The 15,309-nt window shown below is 33.1% G+C and overlaps 2 protein-coding genes across 2 annotated transcripts; one reads left to right on the top strand and one right to left on the bottom strand.

The window, feature by feature from the left end:
• Positions 1-1,972: 1,972 nt before the first annotated feature.
• MES17 (methyl esterase 17) lies at positions 1,973-4,853 on the bottom strand. Its single transcript, XM_022908696.2, has 4 exons — positions 4,506-4,853; positions 4,273-4,413; positions 2,790-2,924; positions 1,973-2,401 (listed from the first exon to the last, which is right to left on the bottom strand). The coding sequence occupies exons 1-4, from the start codon at positions 4,761-4,763 to the stop codon at positions 2,120-2,122; spliced, it is 816 nt and encodes a 271-aa protein (XP_022764431.2). The 5' UTR covers positions 4,764-4,853; the 3' UTR covers positions 1,973-2,119.
• Positions 4,854-10,039: 5,186 nt separating this feature from the next.
• On the top strand, positions 10,040-13,753 carry LOC111310048 (protein NETWORKED 4A-like). The gene is made up of 3 exons (XM_022909145.2): positions 10,040-10,323; positions 11,456-11,561; positions 11,785-13,753. Exons 2-3 carry the CDS (start codon positions 11,456-11,458, stop codon positions 13,557-13,559), a joined length of 1,881 nt encoding a protein of 626 aa, XP_022764880.2. The 5' UTR covers positions 10,040-10,323; the 3' UTR covers positions 13,560-13,753.
• The last annotated feature ends 1,556 nt before the right edge of the window (positions 13,754-15,309 follow it).

The raw sequence follows: 15,309 nt of genomic DNA, 5'->3' as shown, positions 1-15,309 counted from the left end.
TAAATATTAATAAAAGTATATAATTTAATTTTTTTATTTTTCTAACATTTAAACTTGATCCAAATTAAATAAAAAACAAAATATTACAATTTTTCATACATTTTGGATTTTATGGTTTATTTTTTTTCTCTCCGAGCAAAAAATGGTACTGCCTCTCTCTCTTTGACTAATATTTGCTTAGCCAAAGTGATTTGATATTGACAAATGGCTGATATTTTGCAGACTGGAGAAGCAGTGAACCCCAAAGCATACCCACTTGCAGATGCTCAGTTTATCTTATGTATTGTTCCTCACAACAGTTGTTTCTGTGTTAATAAGTCGTATCACCGTTGTAAATACTTACCTTTTGGAGAGTTTTTTAACAAATTGTCTTGATTTGGGGGCATACCATGACTCCTTGCCACTGATCAAAAATCTGTAGGATCAATTGCTAGATTTCCATTGCCCCATGGCCTTTGTTGAAAGATTACACTTGAGTACAGAACCAGTGAATCACAATACTAAACTTTGTATTTATATTTTGCAGAATGTTCCCTGTGTATTTGTTCCTTCAAAGCAAGCACTTGGCCGAGCATGTGGGGTTACAAGACATGTAATTGCATGTTCTGTCACAACAAATGAAGGAAGCCAATTGAAATCCCAAATACAACAACTCAAGGTACTTCTCTTTCTACTACAGTATGTTGCATTATAAAGTTTATAATGTTGTGCATTTGTTGCGGCTGAATTTACTTCTGCATCTTATGATTTTTATTTGTTATATGTAGAAATTATGAAACTCATATTCGGTGTGATGGGCCTCTAGGATTGTGGTGGCCGCTCCTTTTCAGGCATTGACTGATAGGGTTGTGCCACTAGTGAACCAGTCTTTTAGTATTTGTCCTTAAATGTGATTGTTGTGTCCTATTATGTTTCTTATGAATTGAGAAAAAGGATAATCTTGAATTGATGTTACCAGAACTTACTAGTATGAATGATGCTATTAATTAATGTAGCTTGTTTAATATGTTTTGTTTGTCTTGTTATAGTTTCGTAGTTGTCCCTACTTGCCTTGCTTAAGCTATGAGTTGAAGGCAACCAAGCTTGTAGTATGTGATCAATCTGGCCTTCTGCGAGATGAGTGTGAAGAAGCTCGAGATCCCACTATTTGATTTATAATTCCTTTATTGATAAAGATTGGGTGAATTTTAGCTTTATATTGGTTGACACACCGTTTATGGTCAGTGTTGCTGCTTCAGTCTCAAGGCAAGCTGATAAAAAAACACTAATATAGAAAAAAATTAGAGGTCAATATTTGGAATGTGCTAAACAGGGAATTGACAATACCATAGACCTGTTGATTTTGCATTTTTATGCAAGCATCTTAAAAGTGGCTATAATCATTTTAGGTGAGACAAAACAAAGCCTTCGGTCTGTTAGAAATTCCTATATAAAGTTGAAATTAATTACTGGCTTTCATTTATCCACTAAATTAGAAGGTGGGTACAATTTCAATGTATTGTATCGGTTTTATACCTTTTGGTAGAAGTCAAACACTAATCCATTTTATCAATAAAAGGTTAGCTCAATTGGCACCAGTCGATTGACTTTTTGTTAAGATAATTTCGAATACATAACTTTTAATCATTATTTTTAAACTGTCAAATATAGTATATTTTTACATAATATGAGAGTCTAATCAACCCATTTACCCCGGATTGTACTTACCAAAAAACTCTAATCCATTTTCATCTTCTTTTAACATGACCTAATGGAAGTTTGACCATATCCACCACAAATCATGTTTGTTTACACTAATTTGTGCAAGTTGTGCTCTTATTTGTAGGTGTTCATGTGCGTGTGTTAACGATATTATGCTAACACTTAAACTTCAAGGAGGCCCTCGCTCCATGGATGAAACCCCTCCTCACATATTCCCAATTTATGATCCAGTTTGCAGTCTAAGAATCAGCTTAGCTAAATTTCATGATTTCAAGGGTAATGATCTTTATTTATAAGGATTTGTAGGTTCTGTGTTTGATTTCACACTCCAGAAAAATAATAACATATTCATCGTTGCAAACAAGAATGCTAATTAATTATAAGGCTCGCATTTATGCAGCCAAGATATAGATTTGCCCTAGTTATATCCAGCTGAAGCTGCAACTTTAACCAGCAAGCCAAAGAGTAAAAATGGGGCAGAGAAAAAGGGGCTGTGGTCACTGTCCAAAACATGCACTTGAGATGGCGGCCATCTCTTTATCATTGCGTCCTGCTGATCTGGTTTTACAACATTATCATGCCTTGTTTTAATGTATATCCGGGGCACATTATCCGCAAATTCAGGCTCTTCTGTGAATTGAGCACTCTGCAATGCTAGCATCGGTCCTGGCCTTAAAAGCATTGTAGCTAGAGTTGAATCCTGCAGTAACAATGCCATCATTAAAAATGTTTATAGCCAGCTTAAGAGTGCATTCGGTGTTATTAGTTTGACGCCAACTTTTGGACAGGACTAGTGAATCTAATCTAAACAATTCAATTCATATATTTTGCTCATTACTACACATTATCTATGTTCTGAGCCCTGGCAATCTGTGCTTGCCCGTGTGCAATGTGCAGCCAACTTTTCTTGGATTAACTTTGTGCACAAGATCAGGATATTTTTGGTTCTAGTTTCCTCGTCTTTCACAAGGAAAACGAAAAGAAAATGAAAAAGAAGAAAGAAAACGTGTGGGGTAGATTGACATGCGAAAGCATAACATAAAAGAGACCAAGGCAATAAAGATAAGTGTCAGTTGGCATAAAATTACCTCTTGCGGGCTCATTTGATAGATGATTTTGCGCTGGAATTCCTTTTTGACAATGGCACTGGTTGGAGGCTGCTCAGGTCCCAATCCAAATCCTAATTCGTACACATCACCGAATTGGGATAAATCAGGTACTCCCTGTTTGACATTTATATATCAACTATGAAGCATTACTTGACAGTCATATTAATTATTGCTTACTTTTCCGGGATAATCATGAAAATTTTAACTAACTAACTAACTAACACACTCACAAATTAAAATTTATGTTTGTATCCTGTCTCAGCTCTCAATCATTGAAGGTAGATTAACAAAATGAAATTTGACACTGTAGTTAGCGAAAAGTAAACATGAACAATGGTACTGTAGGCTAACGCCAGAACTAAAATGCAGGTACATTTGCTGTTGCATCAGAAAACAAGACATGAAGACCTGCATGCCTGCTTTCAATAATTGAAGGGAGAATTTCTAATGCAGTACTCAGAAACTCATGAAACCGCATATTTAACTCATGAGTACTTCTTTAGTATTAAAAAATGTTCAAGGGAGATTTATATCCATTCCTGTCTCTGTCTAAAAACATTGAAAAGTAGTCTATGAGAAAGCTGTTGTCTAGTTAAAACAACTAAATATACAAACAACACCTCATTAATACGAGTAGTGTGAAGTTTTAGTATTGGAAAACTGATTTGATTGCCTGTGAATGCTAAAAATGACTACTAGAATCATATGTGAAATTGATCAAAAAAGCAATTGCCAGTAATATGCAAATAATGAAGTCCTCTTGGCTTGGCCTTATTCTCAAGTAGGTAAGGACGTTTTGATTCCCATGCCGTGCATGCAAGCCAAGAGGAGTGATGAAGTGGATGGGAACCCGATGCATGTGACATGGCAAGGTGTGAATTATTGATGCTTCTTCTGCACTTCACAGAGAATCACTGTCTAAAACTGGTAAAGAAAAAACGACCACAAAGATGTTTGTTTGCTCTCTCTCTCTCTCTCTCTCTCTCTCTCTCAGAACCCTGTTTGTGCTTCTCGTTTTGTGCGGTTGAAAATAGGGGACTGAGATGAGGAAGTGATAATTTGGGATTACATATATGAAACAAACAGCAGCTACACGGGTCTATAGTAGTAGATCATGCTTGCAAGCTGTGAACCTCGATGGGTGACTGAAAGAAATGGAGTGAGATGTAACTACTGTAAAGTTTTGGGTTCCTATTCCTATAAATATATATATGTAGAATATATTGAATGTGGCATAGTGAAATGGCTGACAGCCAAGCCTTCATGAAAACAGTTGGCATTTGGCAGCCATCTCTTGACATTAGCAACCCCTATGTTTCAAAGACCAAAGGTGCATACCAGGTAAAAAAAGGCAGAATTCAACACAGAACAATTAACAGGACAGGGTTTTAATTTTCACTATGAGATAGCTTAGTATCAAGGTGGAAAATTAAGAATAGATGAGTAGTTCGAAAAGTTTTACATCTTTGACGTCTTGATCAGTCAAGAACCCCAATTTTAGCATGGTGGCTGCTACATACACCGCCAGACGGATTTTGTTGGCGAATTTGTGAGTGGCTTGCGTTACACTTAACCCTCCAGCACTGTGACCTACCAATATTACCTGTAAATAAGATCAGCTTCTGTTATGACTTATGAGTATTATGTTCGCATATTAAGTAATAACAGGAAGAAGATACAGTCATGACTACTAACCTTTTCAGTATCAGGCAAGGCAGACATGAAGTCCATGAGAGGCTTGTTATAATCATTAAAAGATAAAACAGAATTGACATCGGACTGATCAATTCCAGCACCTTTGAGATCGATGCATGAAACCTTGTGGCCGGAATTCTCCATGAGACACCTTATTTTGTACCAGCACCAAGCTCCTCCACTAATACCATGAACCAGCACAAAATGTGGTTTCATGGCTGTTATTTCCGTTTCTGTCATACTCACCTCTTCTCCCATGGTTTCCTAATTTTTTTTTTTTTGTTGGTCAAGGCCAAATCAGTTGCTCTGATGACTCAGACATAGCTTGCTGATTTTGCATTTATAGTTGGAATAGTCATAAAGGGTCATAATTTTTGCTTCATCTAATCATCATTAGAAGTTTTTAATAAGTTGTGGTTGTCTATGGCCAGTTTCATCATAATCATTCTAATAAACTAACGAAATTCCAACTTCTGGGCTTTATCTTAACGGTTCAAAAGGGTGAGGCTCAACCTACAGTGTGATACACTCGCAAAAGGCAGTTTATGAAGAAAGAGAGTTGGACAACATCTACAAAAGTAATCAATGGAAATGGATATCTGTCACCGAACACAGCAGCAAGGATTTGTGTATTGCTTTTCATCACCTAAAATAAAATGATTTTATTACAACAATTGTCGGGCATTTGATGATTTATTGGCTTATTTTAATTCAATTAGCTTGTATTTTTTCTTCATATATTGCAGGCCAACATTATCCTGGTTTTATTAATAATATTTTAGTAATCTAAAATCACTATGATCAGTCGATGTTTCCCATGGCGGCAAAATGAGATTTTTGCTTGGTCAACTGGGAAAAGGTGACTTACATCGGACAGATATATATAACAATAATAATAATAATAATTAAATTAAATCAAACCAAACATACTGTTTGGAAAGCTGTGTTCCACCTAAATATGAAGCATCTATATTTGCTTTGTTTTATCAATCCAATGCATTGCTGGTTTAGTTCTTATCAGTAGGAAGAATAATCAAAATAATGAGAAAAGGGGCAATTAAATTGCAATGAATGGATTTGTTAAATTTGGTTAATTTGTTTGTCTCCACATTAAAAGATTTTAATTCGAACACTGATGGTCGCTGATTGCCGCTATTCAGCTGCACCTGAATTTTCATTTATCAAAAAGAAGTGGAAATTAAATGCATGTGTAATAAGACTTTGAATTGTAACTGGTGCTGAGTCTCCACCAACATCGGGGCTTTTTACTTTCTTTTCTTCATCAGCGTCAGCACAAGATCATGTAAATTACTAAAGCTAAAGCTAAAGCTAAAACTAGCTAGGCCTAGCACCGAATAATGATTAATCTATGCAGTGTCTCCTAGCTACATCAAAAGATTTCACCGAAGGAAAGTGAAGCAGCTGGAGCCTGGCTGCAGTCCAAAAAAAAAACTCCATTCACAATGATTAAACCCAATGTTCCCACTTCCATATAGATAAGTAACTTGGAAGATTAATATGGGATTGTTTTGTCGACTCTTTAGGGCTGCAACATCCAACATATAAAGATAATTACCCTTTACAGAACATTTTGACAGAGATTTGTTATTTGTACCACAATTAAAATGAATGGTTTTTCTGCAACCACTCATAAACTGCCTTATTTCACGCATAATTTTAGGGTAGAATCATTCAAGGATATATATACTGTATAGGAGTAGTATATAATTCTGAAGCTTTCCAAGTCAAACAACTGCGTGAATCAATTATTATTTTAAATGAGATGATGGAAGATTGATCATTCATCCACCATAAAAAGTTTTGTTTAAAATGGATTGCTATGTATACAACTGATCATCACGAAGATGTTTGTCAAAAACTATGAGGTAGGCCATGTTATATTAATAATGGAATATTGGAAGCCAACAATGAGCTAGAAGCTGAACATTGATGGTCGGATTGGACATCAGAGGCTCCATGCACCACATGTTAAGCTTTTGATTAGGTAATTATATGTATAAGCTGCTGCCTTTTCTTTTCTTTTCTTTTCTTACTGTAAAGAAGATCTTAATAATTCGAAAAGGTAGTTATCCTTCCTGATCAAAAAAAGTTGCCCCATCATGAAAAGCCAAAAGGTTAGACACTGATGATCGGTAGCTTAGCTTAGTCCCCATGTTCAGGAACTTTCTTCACCATTCACCAAATACCAATATCTCAGAATCCATATAAATAAGCTTTCTCTCATATTAATTACCTGTGGAATTAGATTAGTGATTTAAGTTATTGAACATGCAGCAGCTTCTTCAAATGGAATTAATGTTTCCCAGCAGAATAACTGTACTACATGCAGACGAGATAAAGTAAAAGATATATAATTGAAACTCAGTTGGTGATAGATATGAAGGAAAACAAGCATGAGCTTCTCTGAGTTGAGCATTCGAATTTTGGTCTATATATAGATAATAGATTCACGAAAATGGAAAATTGGTATTGCATCTTTCATCGTTCATTTTAGGCATTTGTTCCAAAGTTTGTAGTGCTGCATATGTATTCTAGAAAGAAAGAAGCAAGTGGTGAAGCCACGTTTGGTTGTCTCCTTTGAGTGCATGACAGTGTTGCGTACTGCTTTTTCATTTCCCACTTTTATTTCTTTCCCTGATATGAGATATCAAGATCTGGGTTTCTTCAAAAGAAAAAGAGGAATTATTTATTGATGGTAAGTAGATTGTTCATCAAAGGCAACATTATCCAAATTATAATAATAGATATATAGTTTAGGTAACCCAAAAAAAAAAAGGAAAAAACTCAAGAATGCGCCTATAAATTTAATTTTGCATAATTATAAACTTGAAAATAATAAGGACTCAAGATTTGTAATTGTTTCAATAATTAATTGATGGTGTATCTGAATGAATGATTATATTTTAACTACTAATGCAATTTGTAATAAATTTAAAAAATATGTCATAATTCATGCTTATATCAACATAATTTACTCACCTAAATACCCAAATTAAATTAATTTCTATTTATGATTGAAAAAAAAAAGTAGAAAAATGGTTTTGGATTCCATAGAGGACAATGGCATAAAAGAGGACTTCCTTTTATTTTTTAAAGTAAAACAAGCTTGTTATTAATGAGTAAAAATAAATAAATATAAATTTAATATAAAGTAAAGATGACAATTAAAAAGATTGAGTTGAGATTGTTTTGAGTATTAATCATCTTGAATTTAGATTATTTGATATTTGTGTTGTTCAAATTTAAATAATTTTTTAATTTAAATTAATTAATTTTAAAATTAAATTTATATAAAAGGTTGAATTGTTTTGAGTCAATCTTTTTAATTATTTTTGAATTTGAGTTGAATGAATTCAATCGAATTAAATTTAGTCGAGCTTTTTGAATTGGATTCAAATTTGGCAACTTTTACTATGAACTAATTCCTACAAACTAATCAAAACCATGGGTGCCCTTTGTGTCACATAGTTGCTTAATTAAGAAAATGATGTAGCATCTAATCTAACCGAAAAGAAATATTAAACACTACCTAATTAATACTTAGTTTAGTTGAAGACACAAGTTGTAATTATATGCATCCAAGTGCTAAAAATCAAAAGGGGGGCAGCTGAGCCGTAGGCATCAGATTTAAATTTGCCCCCCTATTTCTAATTAACATGTTTCCATCAGTCGGTGAACCCATGCCCCACGACCCACATTTTAAATTAAAAAAATATTAATATTACAAATGATTTTTAATTATAATAAAATATTTAATATAATATTTAAATTATAAATTTATTAATTATTTTGTTATTTAATTTTAATATCATTAATTTTAAATGATAATATACAACAAATAAATAATTTTATAAATATTACAAGAGTTAATAAATATATAATTTAAATATCATATTATAAATTTTTAAATGTTGAATGTTATATTTAATATTTTATTATAATTTAACATCGCTTGTAACATTATAAAAAAAAAACAACCATTCATTATAATATCATATCATAGAGATTAGAAATTATTTTACAACTACTAATATATTCAGCATACTTAAGAATGGTAATGGATGATAAATAATCAGATATTTGGTATTACTCAATCTGATTATATATGATTTGGATATTTATATATAGATAATTAATGAATTCAGATAATAATTTTTTTAATTATGATGGATTCCGATAATATCTTCAAATATCTAACAAATAATAATAGATATTTAAATTCGTATCTAAATTCTTTACATATTTACTTATGCAAAATATATAAAATTTTATACCTATAGAAAGTTTTAAATAATAACAAATAACCTTTATTTGTTATTAATTAAGAGTGATTTTAAATTTTATTTATTTTATATTTTTGACAAAAATTTCATTAATCGGATACTTTAACATATTCGGATAATGATAATAAATTTAAATATCATAAATATTAATTAAAAATATTCGAATAAAGATATCTAAAAATTAACAAATATCGTTTCCTTCTCATTTTTGTAACATACTTTTTTTTTTTTTTGGGTGCATTCTATCCTCAAATTCTACGTTAAATGTGTTTTAATATAAAAAAATGAGTTCAATTGTAGTATTACTCGTTTACTACAAGTTGAAGTAATGGATTATACAATCTTAGTATTCGATTAATGGATACTTATAGCCATCAATTAAAAATTATTTAATAATAATTTTAGGAATGTTTTTATATTTAATGCATAATTTTTAGCAATTTGAAAAATAATGTATTAATTATATTTTTTAAATATCATTTTAATTAATATATTTTTATGAAATTACAAATACATGACAATTTTATAATTAAATATTACTTTTTATATATAAAAATATCTGAATAAATAAATTAATTAATTAAAACATAATTAAATAAATTGGGACTTAAGATCTTAAGATTTTATGGAGTATTTTTTACCGCCAAAACAATGCATCGTTGATAATATAATTAGCCATAATATTTTTCATAAAATGGATATGTAAAAAAATTATAATTAATTAATAAGTGAATGGTTCAATCGATTAAGGTTCGTTGTTTTTAATGAAGAGATTTTAAATTCGAGTCATATTAATGATCATTTATTAAAATCATCTCGAATATATAACCTGTAACCATCTGTTTTAAACTATCAAATATTGCACATAATATCATGACATGAAAAACTTTAAATTTATTTAAAAATAAAAAAAACCACAATTTTAAACTGCATACCCACAAATGCTATAATTTAATCTAATAATTACAAGTTACATACCACAATTACAGATTATATAACTTGTAATCACCTATTTAAAATTATCAAATATTACACATATTATCATGAAAAACCTTAAATTTATTTAAAAATAAAAAAAATTACAATTACAAACTACATACCAACAAATGCTATAATTTAATCTAATAATACAAAGCATGTTTGTTTGTTATGTTAGGCCCACCGTACCAATTGACAATCAATCAATCTGTCATACAAAAATTTAAAGTTTGAAATTCGAAAGAGATGAAAGAGGGAAAGAGGAAATTTGAAAATTGAAGGAAGTCTCAATTATAGGGATGGAAAAGAAAAAGGCGGCAAAAAGATGCCCCAAGGAAACAAGCCCGCTTTCCAAAATCTAAATTATAGAGAAAGAGAGAGGTGGGTTTTGCCTCTCTCTCTCTCACCCTTTTCTCCTTGTCTTCCTCTCTCTCTCTCTCTCTCTAACAGTTCTTCTCCCCAAACAATTCTAAAACAAGCTACAATTGAAAACCCTCTAATCATCCTCTGCTCTTCTTTCATTTTTCTTTTCAAAGGTCAGTCACTCACTCAACTCACCTTTTTAATTTATTTGTGATAAAATTTTACTGCTTCTACTTGTTTACATGCTTTTTAATGTACACCAATCTCTTTTGGGATGTACTTGTAGTTTTTAGATCATTTTCATTTTTGTTTATGCTAGATTTTTAAATCATTTTCCTACTCCTTTCCTTTTATTTTTGTCTTGATTTATGCTATTCATTTACTTTCATTGAATTTGTATCAAAGAGAATGCTAAAACAAAGACAGTTTTTTTTATGTAAATGATGATGCTTCTGCTGGAGACTCAAGCCTGAAGGTGTTGGGTGGGATTTATAACCATTTTCTAAAACAAATCATCTATAAATATCATCAGATCTATGACTGAATTAATCATTTTTAGTTCATAAAAGATTTATTTCAATTTTTTCACTGTCATATGCAGAGTTATCTCTATCCTAAGAGATGAACATCTGTTGCTTGTTGTTCCACTACAACTTAAAAACTTTGTTCTATGAGACCATAATGAAGTCATGCACTGATATAAACCCTTGGCCTTTTGTCTATAAAGTTTTTAAGTAGTAAGTTAGATTTCCTTGGTTGGGTTGTGCTTACTATTATTTTTCCTTTTTTTTTTTTTTCATGTTTATATGTTGTGATCAGCTCAAGCTGCTGCATAGCATGCTGCGTGTGGTGTCCATTATGCAATCTCTATTTAGTGTGTTGGCCACATACGATAGTCACATTTGTTTATTCGTGCATTTGTGTTATGTAAAATATTAAAATTTGTGCATTTGTATTATGTTTTGCATTGAAATTGTGTATCATAATTTGTGTTGACATGAAAATATAAAATATATTTTTTTTGTTAAAATTATAGATAATTATTTCTAAAATTTTAAACTGTTTCACCTTTTTGTTTTATTTTTGCATCATGTCATGTTACGGTATCGTGTTTTAGATTGTTAGGTATAGCCACACCATACAAAATCAAGCATTCAAGTAGCTAAATAAGTCAATCAATCTATTTCTTTGCGTTGGCAACAACAACAGAATTAATTCTGTTACTCTTCTTTTGAAATTTTTTTCTCCTTAAAGTTTGTTTTCAGGGAAGTCTTATAAAATGTAGTTTATATTGTTTGGAGACAGATGGAACCAAATATGAAGAATGCAGAGTCAAAGAACTCAAAACTATGTCGTTGGGATAGTCATCTCACTTCCGAGAATGCTGAATGGCTGGCAGAAAAGTCCAAAGGTAAGCAGCCTAGTTTTGAAGTCATTTCATTTATTGTTCGCTCTTCTTTCTTGTTGCTATAAATCACATTTGATAATCATACCTCCCAGAGGGATGGTGATATGTTTAACAAAACATGGTTTTGTCATGTTAGAAATTATCCTCTCTGCCACTCATTATCTCCAATTTATCTATTATGAAGTCATCCTGTGGCTTGTAAATCATAAAAGGTTCTTGGCTGCAGAAATGGACCAGAGTGTCAAGCAAGTACTGAAATTTGTGGTAGACAATATGGAAGGTTTGGCAAAAAATGATGACATGCATTCTCAGAATAAGTCGGAGGTGATTGTCCATGTTCAGGAACTCTACCGTATTTATCAATCTTTGGCTGAGCGCTATGATCATTTGACCAGGGAATTGCGCAAGAGTCTACCATCTGATTGCCAAACGCAAGGCCCTGATAGCGGTTTTGATCAGAACTCTCCATTGATAACACCCGATAAAAAACTGGGTATGGGTAGGTCTAGTCAACAAGCTCCATCTTTCAGTTCTGGTGGTGGTAGTTCTGATCTCTCATTGAAGGAAAGGACTGAAACATCTTCATTCTCATCAGATTCTGACTCAGAATCTTTCAGCTCCTCTGTCAACATCTACTTAAGCTCTCCAGTGGATAATGATAATGGTGGAGTACATCACAAAGTTACTGAGCTAGGAAGTGAGCTTCCAACAATGAAACTGAAGCTACAAGGGGCTGATGGAGAGAATGTAGATGGAAAGTTGAAGATGGGGGATAACAGAAGTTATGAAGAACTGAATGAAAGACTCATTAACCGTGAAGAAGAGTTAGGAGATCTGAACCTAAAACTTCATCTTGCAGAAGAAGAGATTGCGAGGTTGAATACAGAGCTCAAGAAGAATGAGTCTGTTTCTGTCCTTTCTGATCACACGCTTGTTCGACTTGAATCATTGCAGGGAGATACCAAAACGAGGGAAGCTGATCTTGAGTTGGAGAATGGAAAAGTACTTGAGTTACAGAAACAGATCGTTCAACTGGAAGCTCATGTTTCAGTCTCCAACTCTGAAATTGTGAGGTTGATGGAGGAGCTTGCTGCAAGTAAAGAAAAGATCAAGGCATCGGAAGAAGAGATTGCAATGTTTAAGCATGAGCTTGGACAGAAGATTTCTGATGATACTCGTCATGTGCTAGGGCAGCTTGAATCTGCTCAAGAAGACTTAGCCCTGTTAAAAGCACAACTTGACATAGAGAGGACGCAGGCTGTGAACCTGCAGGAGCAAATTGTGAGGTATAGCAATGATCTATCTAATCGTGGTCGTGAAATTGAGGAATTAAAGGGTGCATTATGTGATGCCCATGATAATTTCTCTATGCAGAAAGCAAGTTTTCAGAGTGAGATTTTTGGTCTGTTAGAAAAAGAGACCCTCTTAGAGGCAAGGCTCAAAGAATGGGAACTGCATCAAAGGCTATTAGAGGAAAAATTAAATCAATGTGAAGCTGAAAAAAGGGAAATCAAAGGTTTGCATGATGTACGTGAGATTGGGTTCCAAGGTCAGATCAGTCAGCTGAAGGCAGAACTTCTTGAGAAAGGTGTGCATGTAGAAGCTCTAAATAAGAACCTTGACTTACTGAAATTGAAATATGATATGCTTATGGCAGAGAAAGATGGAGTCATAGCAAAGGTAAACACTCTTGTAGCTGAGGTTAGTTCCCGAGATGTGCAGATTGGGCAAATGGAGGAGCATATACAGCAATTAAGCAGGGAACATTTACAGCTGATTTCTGGATTGAAATATGAAAAGAATCTAGAAGATGAATTAAAATTGAGAATAAAGGACCTTGAGAAGGAAGTGGATAGGCAAAGAATCATGATCTTAGATGTGGCTGAGGAGAAAAGAGAGGTAATTCGACAGCTTTCTTTCACACTGGAGCACTATAGGAGTGGTTATAAAGAATATCAGGCTTTTTTCAAGCACAACCAGTATGCAATTAAGGCGTCATGAGTTTGATTAATTCGAGTATTAGTAAGGCTACAAGTCTCGATTGTCTCTTCCCTTTTTTGTTGTATGCTTTGTTAAATTTCTCTTCCGAACTCGTCAAATTGGTTCTTAATATTTTATTTTCTGTGGGAGGTTTTGGGTGATATGTTGTATACTTGCATTGATGCTTAGATAAACTTGAAGCTCCAGTTATGCTATATCCTTGCACATTATTAAACATCTGAAAATTGCAATGGACAAATATGAACAAAGTTTAAAATTTCAATCAAACAGTCCTTCAGATTAGGCTCATTCTGTATTGCATACTGCAGGAGTCCTGGTCTATATTTCCCTAATTAGCTTGTAGATTCAGTTTGTACTGCAGGATTATTGAATGTGGATTGAATCAGTTTGTAGATCCCACCGACTTGTTTGTTTCATAAATTCATGGCTTTTACCCCTATGTCCCAAGGAAGAACAGGGTCAAGTATATATTTGTAACAAATATTACTATTCTTTACCCCATGTATGCTTGAAATGTTGGCTCTTGGCATCTTAAATTTCAATTATTTGTTAAGCTGCTGTTAGATAGTCGAGTATTGACTTGTGTTTGTGTCAATAGAAAAGTTATAATTGGAGAGAATACATGTGTTACAAATTACAACACATGGGATGGATAATTATTATGAGCATGTGTCACTTTGTATGTGTTACAATACATGTGTCACTTTATATGACTCTCTTAAGTCTTAACCATTCATGTGATGTTTGAATTAATGTGACAGTGATTAACACAATCCTGTTTGTGTTTCAAACTTGTCATCACATTACATTGTGCAAAATCTCATTTATGATCCACCTAGTAAGGAGGAGAAAATTACGAAGCCAAAGGCTGTCAGCTGGAATTTCAATGAACTGGCCCGCCTCTGTGTGGGCATGGGTGATGGAATCCTTTGCAATTCACTTTCATTTTGTTGGCGAACTGATGAAATGGTGATCCTTTTCCTTGTCTCAGTTTGGACTTAGTCAATTGTCATGGTCTGTTTTTAACTTAACTTTGCTGGACGACAGTTCGCTGGTTCTTTTCAACTCCATACTCCATAGTCTCAACCAAGCTTTTTGGTCAAGCTCCATTAATGATAAATATTATAATATGTGCAAAAGAGACAGTGAAACAGGTTGAATGGAGTGATTTTTTAATCAATATTTATACTTTTCAAGTTGCATATTTAGTTTTTGTGATGGTCAACTAGGGACATCCCATTTATCTTTTTATTGGTTAGCATCAAATTTCGTACATTTATCATCTCATCGGTTTCAATCTAATCGTTATCATCTGATGTGCCACATGGCAGAATATAAGTGGTGGATTAGCCACATCAAAATTGTTAATAATGCTGGGGAGAATGGTGAAAAAAGGCAACTTTGGTTTGCTTTTGCTTTGGTTTTGCCGGTCATAAAAGGCCAAGTGGATGTGGATCCCACTGTCAGACAGACCAGATGAGACAAGTTCGTTAGTGTGAGCTTCAAGACTTTGTGGTTTGCTTCCCTGGATGAGGAAGTGATGGTGCCACCCGCCTAATTCCAGTTGGCTATGGTAACCTCTTTAGTCTAACCTCCCAACTTTCCATCTTACCTATTCCGTTGACTTTTAAAAACTGACCTTTGGTTCATGTTGTTCTGTAAATTCAGATTTCCCTTGAATGAAAGATCAATTTCAATTCCGTGGCCATCAAAATTATTGATGTTGGAAAATGGAAACTACTTGGAAGTT

This window comes from Durio zibethinus, chromosome 19, assembly GCF_047325235.1.
Source record: "Durio zibethinus cultivar Kanyao isolate XHJ-2024 chromosome 19, ASM4732523v1, whole genome shotgun sequence".
NCBI lineage: Eukaryota > Viridiplantae > Streptophyta > Magnoliopsida > Malvales > Malvaceae > Durio > Durio zibethinus.
Note: the sequence above shows the minus strand (reverse complement) of the source record. Positions and strands in the feature narration are given on the sequence as shown.